Consider the following 9,703-nt stretch of genomic DNA (forward strand, 5'->3'; position numbering starts at 1 on the left):
ATTCAGGACTTTGCTTTGTTCAATTAGTAAAGCAGTGTCTGACTTTTAAAAGGTCAAAAAGCACGAATTTGGATTTTCAGAGCAGTCCATCAAGATACATTAATATGCCAACAAATCAATTCAACCAAGAGAATGAGAATTCAAATAAGCCTCCACAAGGACAAACCTTTGGTTTTTCAGCAAATCCTTCTTTTTATTCTTTATGTATGCGTCCATTTCAAATGGTCAAGCCAAATACTGAAAAGATGACCTAGTCCAGGGCTATATCCCTTCTTTGGGGTTACTATTAAATAGCAGAAGACAAGAACATATCCTATAGTTACCACCGGGGAAAAATACAGAAACAAAACCTATAGGGGCCTGCAGTCTACAGCATGGAAGACAAAGCCATCATAAATAAAGCACAAGGAGCAGATGCCATAAACATGCACAGGGTACCCGGGTTGTACAGTTTGAGGTGATGCAGAAAACACTGGAGCTGGATAAGAATATCCAAGAATACTCAGGAAAAGTTACTAGAATACAGTGAGCTTTTCAACAGGAACAAGACGGCTCATTAATTAAAGATCTGACACCCCACTAGTGCAAAGCACTGGTCGGTACTAAGAGAAATACAAACCCCAGTTTCTGCCCTCAGGGGGCTTTCCATCTTTCTTCTTCAACTAAAACAAATTTTAATAGCATGTTCTCAAGACTGGAGCTGGAAGGAACTCCAAGCGGCCTTGGGGTCAAGCTTCCTCATCCAACAGGAGAGGGAATCAAAGCTGGCTGGGGAGTGACAGCGGGGGCAGGAGCACAAGATGCCCTTTGTAATACAAGCACACAAGCAAGTTCTGCATTCCGCCAAGTGCCAGTCCAGTTCCTCTCATCTCTGAAACGCAGAGGATGATAATCCTGGCTGTTTTCCTAGATCTGAAGTGCTGGTGATGGGGCTTGGAACATTTAGGACTCTAAAGGCTGGAGAGTGCTCAGACAGTGGAGAAGCACAGAAAACTGACCTAGGTACCCTTCCTTTCCTTCCCCTTTCCCCATTATACTATAAATGTTGAGTGAAATGTGACTAAAAGGCAAAACAGTACCCAATCAGCCTGCATTGTTTGTGATGACAAGCACTGAGGCAAGAGGGCATGTGAGGAGTGAGGAAGAAGGGAAGGTATGTGATAATATCAGCACGTAATTTTCAACATTAGTATAAAAATGACACAATCAGAAGTCACTGAGTTAGGATGAAAAGTTCTTAGGGGAAACAGAATTAGTACAATTACTTTTTTTTAATCAGTCACTCCAACACTCCAGAACAACACTGGAGTCTGCTTCATGGAAGCAGTGACAAGGAAGCCATTACCAGATTACACTGACAATTAAGCATTTTTTCCTTCATTTTTATATTTCATTTGTCTTTCAGCGCTCTTTCTCCATTCCCCGGGTCCTATTTCCAGTTCTCCTTTCATCTTCCTAGCAAGGTAATAAATACCAAAGTCCTGGGCCTTCCTCCTGAGCCACACTCCCACTCACTTTTTAAGAGGAGCAACACAGTCAATGGAATGATAAACGGGGGCTCTGCAGTCAGACAGATCTTGGTTCAAATCCACATCTAATTCAGGTTACGAACCTGAGATTTGTAACTATCTTACTTCCTAGTCCTGTTTTAAGAATAACTGAGCATTTACTTATAGGAGCCTGGACATTTTAGGGCCAGGACTCCACTCCAGCCCCCACCCCAGGGCCTGGCCCACAGGAAGCTTTTGGGATGTGGCAACCAGACCAGTCCCGAATCACAACCACGTCATATTCCATCTGACAAGAGGGGCTCCTCTGTCAGTGAGGAACACCTCAAAGCCTGAGCTGTGGAAAAAGAAGAAACTCCAAACATTTCCAACTGGACAATCGTCTACTATGCACACAATCACCATACCCCTGCACATCTCATGATTCCTACGAGTGGCTGTCATCATTTAGGGAAGGAAGACTTCCCAAAGCATACCCCCTACAGAATGGAAGAGCACCTTCTAATATTCACTGTGAGTCAGTCTCTTACAGCGTTTGAGAAATCGCTAGTCATCTCAGCCCCACCTGTAAGCTTTGCGGTAGCACCGATGAAGGTCACATTTCAGACATTCTTATCTTTTTGTATTATGTGCATAATATCACATATATTATTATAGTATAGTAAAACATAAATCTTTTATGTTGTTTAGTCATTAAGTTGTGTCCGACTCTTTTGCAACTCCGTGGACTGCAGCCTGCCAGGCTCCTTTATCCATGGGATTTCCCAAGCAAGAATACCAGAGTGGGTTGCCACCTCCCCCTCCAGTGACATTCCTATTCCTAATAAACACCCTTTTGAACTCTAAATTCCCACTTTACAGATCTGCAAAAACCTGTGATATCTCTACCTCACACAAGTTTCACCCTATCTTCCAAAGACTCCAGAGCAGATTTGCAGATTACTTGAAAGTTAGTGTGTTCTAAACATACAGAATCATTAAACACCAATGGTTTCTGTTACAAAAAAGAAAAAAAGAAAATTCACAAGGTAAATCAAAGAATGCTTTGGAGTCATCTGTATGGACTTTTTAAAAGAAGAAAGAAATCCCTTCTAAAAATTCCACAAATAGTAACTCTTAATTAACTAATATTCTTAAGAAATTATCCTGACAGCTACTAAGACATCCGTAATGGTTAAAAATTCTCTGCCTTCCTCCCCCGACCCTGTTCACAAGTTCCTTCCAGAGATGATGTGAAAGAAATGGGCTTTGCTGATACACACCTGGGCTAAATCCCTGCACCACTTTTTACCCAGTGGCCCCATCCAGGGGCAGGCCTCCTGACCACTGAGTAACTCGTATCACAGAACTGTGCTACAGATTAAACAACAAGATAAAGAACCTAAAGCCTCTACCATTGTCCCCAGGCTTTGTGGACCACCTTCTGGAAATCAACCATTTCTCTTCTAGAAACATTCATTCTTCCCTTCCCTTTCCTCTCATATTGCATAACGGATGGAAGCATCACTACGGCCATTGCTTTAAATTTCGGACCCAAGTAACTGCAGGGAAGTGGTGGTGTTAGTCTAGCACTTAGCCCCTTACAAATATGCCCTCTGTTCTGAGCTCAGCCAGTTTTCTGCTCCTCTCCACTCTCTGAGCATCTTTTAAAGACAGCCCAAGGAACTTGGTTCCTAAAGGTTATAAGCAATTCAAACCTAGATAAATGGCCCACGGGGCCATTATACTGTCTTAAAGCGGTTCAGATGGCAAAGAATCTGCCTGCAATGCAGGAGACCTGGGTTCGAACCCTGAGTGAGGAAGTTCCCCTGGAGAAGGGAATTGCTACCCACTGCAGTATTCTTGCCTGGAGAACTCCATGGACAGGAGGAGCCTGGTGGGCTACAGTCCATGGGATCGGACAAAGAGTCAGAAACGACTGAGCGACTAACACACACACAAAAAGCACAATCCAAAACACACAGCAGCCTCAACCTCACTCTCCTCCAAAACATGTATTTTCCAAGCCCCTCCCAGACAGGTTAAGGCTGAAGGACCTCATTGAAATGCCAACTGTATACTAATTCAAGCACATCAGTTATCTGTGTGAAGGTGTGGCCACATGGGCCTGCACACAAACGCGCAGGCACACACACACACACACACAACCAGAAGAAGCCTGACTGAAGACAATACTTGACAGATGAAAAGAAATGCTAACCTACTTGTTAGAAAGTAATAATAACCCCTCTGAAAGGATGAAGGAAACCTCTAGGAAAGTATTTCTATACCTTTAGAGTTTTGTGCCATCAATGCTAAAATATTATTAAAAGAAAGCACTACAAGATTTTTTCCCATGGGATGATGCCATTTTTTCAAGGATTTTTTTTTCCCCCACGCCAGGGGCAGGGGGGCCAGGGGGAGAGGGGGGATCCAAAAGCACATTAAGGCATTGTTTCTAGACATCAACAGTTTTTGTTAAAACAACAGTTTAACATTTTGAAAAACAGATATTCTAGAGATACTATTTTGACACACTGGCATTTTAAAAAATAATCTTAAATTGACTGTTGAGTTCAGTAATTTTGCTTGCATAATGAAGCTCTTTAAACAACTCATGTTTTTGGAAAGCCAACAGCCTAAGTCTGTCAGGTAAAAACTTCAAAGAATGAGCCCATCCGGCAGGCAAGGGCCAAAGCAATCCTGGATATGCTATGCTGAGAGGAGCCTAAAATGACAGAAAATGAGGGCACAAGCCCACAAACCATAACACAACTTTGTTTTTAAAACAATCCCAGTGCAAAATAACTGTGCAGAAGGCTTCTATTTCACTAAATATTCGATGGCAACCTTGTCTTGACTAATGGAACTCAGCACTCTTTTTGTTTGTCTTTCTTGTGCTGAAAGCTGTGCTCATTTGTTTCAAATCATGGTCATCCTTCAGATGGCAAATTCTTCAAATACAAATGGGAGATCTATGAAGCAGTCTCGGAAATAATTCCTTATGTAAAAACTCAAGTTTCAGGTTCTAAAAATTAAGCCTAAGGGCCGTGTGTGAGCATAACCAATATAGTTTATTCCCCTGATTCCTCCCCTAATTTTCAGCTACTTGGTGGTAATATTGCTGGGTCAAAGTTCTCATATTTTGCCTTCAGCACTGGAAGGAAAGATGCTATATAATTTTAATAAATAAAAGATAGTGTTAATAATGTTTAAGAGTTCATTTCTTTAATAAGCATCAATTCAGACTAATTATTTTAACAAATCCACACTTGCATGCAGACCTACCAGGTAATTATCAAGATAACCGTGTTCACACTGCAAGCACACACAACAAGGAACTATCACCATTTTCCAAATACAAGCACACAGCCAACAACTATCCATTTTTTCCTCAAGGAGTTAACTGTAAAGAAAAGAATAAGTGAGTAAAAATAAGTTAACGTCTAATTCACATTTTTCTCCCAGGAACAAAAATTTAGGAGTTAATAACACAATCTATGAAGACTTAAGTTTGACTAAAGGTTGGTAAGTTTAATGCCACTTGCTTCTGATGAGCAAGCTGGTTAATAATTAAATAAATGAACATAATCTATTCAGGATGGATTTAAACCACAACCATAAAGAATCTTAAGCACACTGCTGACATTTTGTTGTGCTGTAAAACACAGTCTGCTCTATGTGATCATGAAATGTTAAGGAAATCAGGGCTATGCTAAAACTAAAGAATTAATGCTGTAATTAGCATCTGAAAGATAATTACTGCATAGAACAGACTATATCCACAAGGTTTTCTATTTTTTAGCTTCCTAAACAATCTTCAGCTACAAGTTAACTAAATAGGGTGAACTAAAGATTCTAAGCACTTTCCTCAGACAAAGAGAGGTCCCTAACCCATTGACCCAAGCTCCCCTTTCCTCCACAAAGTGGCAATCAACCACAACAATCCAGTGGATACATACTGACCAACAACAGGACTACCTGAGGTTTCCTGAAGGTCACTGGTTCAGTCGCAGAATCAAGCAAAGGTAAATGGGTCCACTGTGGATTTAAACCTTAACTAACCAGCTCCTGAGGACAGTTAACAGACCATTCTCACGTGACAGTGTCATGAGATGGAGGAGGACGCTAGGGTATGAAGAAAGAGGAAGAGTCCTGGGCAATGACCGAAAAAATATACAGCATACTACTTAACTGTGGATGGAATCAATGGAAGGGGAGGGAGAGGAGAAAGAAAAGAGATACGAAATACCCTAAAAGTTGACTCTCTCATAAAACTCTCACTGAGTTGGGCAACAACTGGAACCTCAGAGAGAGAAAGTAAAGGATTTGGCCTTGAAGGAAGAACAACAGAAAAGAGTAACAATGCAAAGCACACTTTTCTCAGGTTTTAAAAGCCTTTAACTCTTTCAGAAGGGTGACTCCAATCCAAAGAGATCCTACTATTCCACCATGCCGAGTATCACAGCATCGTGCTTCTTTTGGGAGGCCAGGAGGCCTTCTCCTTCTGACACTTGACCACAAAGCAGCTCAGCACTTTCTTTAAGACTGAACAAGGTCCTATAAGGCTGTGTCCTCTTTTCTTCTGTAACATTCTTAACTTCAACATAATCACACAAAATGTCCAAGATGAAAAATAATCCAACATATACAACCGTATACCATCTTAGGCTACACTTAAAAGATGATTAATTTTTTTCCTCTAGATGACAGACATTTAAATTATATCTTCTTATGTAAAGTTAGCTTACAAGTCTGATTCATCTACGTGAACTGTTCCAAGTCAGAATCATCATTCCAAGTAATCTGGAAGATACTAGTTAAATGAGCCAGTTCTCATCCTGAAATGAATGCTCTCTATACAGCAAAACAGGGTATTGAACCTCATTTCATGATTTTAGTGCTCAGTTTAAAACAAACCCACAAACAAATCATGAAAGTGGTTTATTGAAGACTGCATATGCCTCTTCTGAAGTCACAAGCCAACAGCCCTCAACAATCTGATACCAGGACTTTCCTGGATCACTTCCCCAGCAAACATATCCAGCAACTTTGGCCATCATTACTCTGGCCAACCCTAGGCTGAGAGATGACTCCTCTTTGCCACACCGTTCAGGTAAAGAAACTGAAATGATGAAACCAGTTGTGTAAAATACAACCAATCTCTGTACAATACTGCACATTTACGAAGCAGCTGAACAGCCATAATCTCAACCAAACTTTCTACAGGAAGCAAGGTAGATATGAGCACCACTCCCATGGAGAAAAGAGTAATCCCAGGTTTTGGCGAGCAAAGTGGCCAGCCTAAGCTCAAACATCACTAAGTGAAAGAACTGGGACAAGAACTGAGGAGAGTGTATGTTCAAGAGTGGGGTTAGGGCTGCAGGCAGAGGTGGGGTTAATCAGGGAGAACTAGCTGAGGAGACACAACACAATCTGCATTTGGACACAGGCTGTGTCTGTTCACAAAGGCCTTGGAAGACAGGACTCTTGTCAACCAGCCAGCGCCTCGTGACTCCAACAAAGGCTCTGTGCCCTAGTCATTCAGATATACTAATGGCATCCCAAAGGAGCCCAGTAGTCTCAGCCTTTGTGCCTCGGTACCTGCAATTTCCTCCAACTGACACACTCCTCACTCCTTTCTCCCTGTCACCCACTTCCATCTGACCTTTGAACTCAGGTCAAATGACACCTTCTTCGGGTGCTGATCTTGGAGCAATCTGGATTGCCTTGTATCACGGCACTGTTCTGGCTGATTCTGTTGTCAACTCTCTTTCCAAGAGCTAAGTTCTGGGGTGGGGGCCTGAGGGAGAATGGGGGCATCTATGTGATGTGACTCGTCTTCTCCTGTCACCTGTCACATGGAGCAGGCAATGGGTAAATGCCTGTGGACTCAAAGAATGGACGTGCCAACTTCCGGGAGGAGTTAAGCCAGGCTTCCAGGGTAGAGAATTTCAGACAACTCAAGTTGAAACCATCACCTTCCACGTTCACTTGAGTTAACAGATTCCTCTCTCAGCCTGGCTCCACTAGAAGGCCTGACCTTAAAGTACTGCCATGAAATTATAATCCACGTCACGGTTTTGTGGTCTGTGTTTGTTTGAACTGGAAAACCTTCCACTGTTTATACATTTGGAATCACTTCCAAATGTGACAACCTGAGATTGTTAACCTGGGAGGCAAAATGACAGCCACCACAGTGGAAGAATGCCCAGGGATTGAGAAAGCGTAACTGTTAAAAGAGCGTGAGCTCTGGAATCTGGGTTCCAATGTGCCATTTGCCAACTGGGTGACTCTGGGTAAATTACTCACACTACCTCCTGCCTTAAAGTGGGGTGTGTGTAGCCAGCAGGCATCGCAATGCCACAAACATCTACTGAGGAGCTACTCTGGGCCAAGTGTTGGTGACACTGCAGTGACCTGGCCGTTCAAGGGAAACCATGCTTGCATCATGCCAGCCTGTGTTAGTCCCTCCTGAAATACTCTGGAGTACTGGCTTGCCAACCTTCACTAGAAGCTAATCTTTAAGAAAGCAAGGGTCTTGTCTGTCTTGTCCATTCACCCCTCTCAAGTGCCAATCAAATGTCTGCTACACAGCCACTCAGTACATTTGGAAAGAAGGAATGGTCAAATCAGGTGAAGACCTTCTTGTCCCCTAGCACTGTACTTTGGTGGACAAAGCAGGGAATAATAACTAAAGATGAACGCACACATTACAAGGGGCTTGGGCTCGCCACAAACATATAGGTGGCCCCCTGGGCTTCCTCGGACTCCAGTTCCAGGCTCTTCTGGGTGGGGAGGGGGAAGATCTGACAACTCTCCCCCACCACCCCTCCCACGGCTGCACAGGTGTGAGCCACAGGCACAAGAAAGGCAGGAGAAGGAAAGTTGGGTCCCGTCTCGTTGGAACTTCTGAGGAGGTTCCTATCATTCACTTACTCCACAGGTTCTTATCAGGGCCCTAAGGTGTGCGGGGGATAAAGCGGAGACGTGACCAGGTCCTGTCCTCATGGAGCTTCCCTCCCAACGTGGAGCAGACACAGTACACAAGTGTGTAAAGTGGTCCTCGCACGCAGGGCTAAGTTGCCGAGCTGCCAGGAGTGATGCTACAGGGGCGGCCGCAGGTGTCCCGGGCGGGGTGGTGGGTCGGCGCGGGCCTCCCGGGGAGGCGACCTCTGACCTAGGACCTGAGCCTTCCGGGGACAGGCGGTCGCCGGGGCCCACACTCTGGGCGGAGGCCACAGACTGGACAGGAAGGGTCACAGCGGTAACTGTGCGAGTGTCTGGAGGGCGAGGCGCGGGAGGCTGTGGAGGAGCAGGCCCTGGACTCCTGCACCCGACCCTCGGGGCCGGGGAAGGGGCGCAGGCGGACTCGCCGTCGGACGGGGGCGGGGCGGGGGCCGCGGCCGGGGGGCCGACGTCACCGCCGCGCCGCCGGGCCCTCCGGAGCGCGGGAGGGAGCGCGGGGCGGCGGGCCCGGCCCGCGGCCGAAGATGGCGGGCCTCCGGGCTTACCTCGGAATTTGAGCTCGTGCTGCGGCTCGAGGCTCAGGACCTGCTCCACCTTCGCCATGTTCCTCGGCGGCGGGGCAGCTCGGGCAGGGAGACCCCTAAGAGGTCACCTGGGGCGGGACGCGTGAATGCTGCGCCCCCTTTAAATTTGGAAAGGGGGGGCCTGCCGGGGCGCGGGCGGGGGTCGCCTATGGGTTGCGCGCGGGGGGGGGGGACGGCCTACGCGGTGCAGGCGCAGGGGCGGAGGGCGAGGGTGAGGCCGCGGTGCCCAGCGAGCGTACGACACGCACGCACGCACGGACGCGCCGACGCACGCACGCACACACGCAGCAGGCCGGCCGCCTTAACCCGGCGCGCGCTCGGGGACGGCGGGGAGCAGAGCGCGCGAGCCCCTGCCGAGCAGTGCGCAGGCGCGGCGGTGGCCGTGGGGGCGGGGCTGCCGGGAGGCAGGGGGCGGGGCGTCGCGCAAGTCCCGGGGAGGGGAGGGTACGGGACACCCAGAATTGAGGACCATCATCCTGAAGATTATTTATTTAGGCAGGGCGCATGGGAGGCAGACTTTGTGTTAAGTGCTTTAGTCAATAATTAATAAAAATGAACTTCCACTTCTCCTTGCTAATGTGCCAGGCACTTAGAGATTTTGAATAATAATGAAAGTACGATTTATTCTTATAAACATGATGTTTGTGAGTGAATGATGTGTGT

General features: G+C 46.1%; 1 protein-coding gene across 1 annotated transcript in view; it reads right to left on the reverse strand.

Moving 5' to 3' along the window:
- The window catches only part of VAPB (VAMP associated protein B and C), a 47,535-nt gene extending 38,156 nt beyond the window's left edge, over nucleotides 1-9,379 (reverse strand). The window contains exon 1 of the mRNA XM_061437047.1: nucleotides 9,002-9,379. Within this exon, the coding sequence (XP_061293031.1) occupies nucleotides 9,002-9,059 (58 nt within the window). The 5' untranslated portion in view covers nucleotides 9,060-9,379. The remainder of the gene's footprint in view (nucleotides 1-9,001) is intronic.
- Nucleotides 9,380-9,703: the final 324 nt, after the last annotated feature.

The sequence above is a fragment of the Bos javanicus genome, chromosome 13 (assembly GCF_032452875.1).
Source record: "Bos javanicus breed banteng chromosome 13, ARS-OSU_banteng_1.0, whole genome shotgun sequence".
Classification (NCBI taxonomy): domain Eukaryota; kingdom Metazoa; phylum Chordata; class Mammalia; order Artiodactyla; family Bovidae; genus Bos; species Bos javanicus.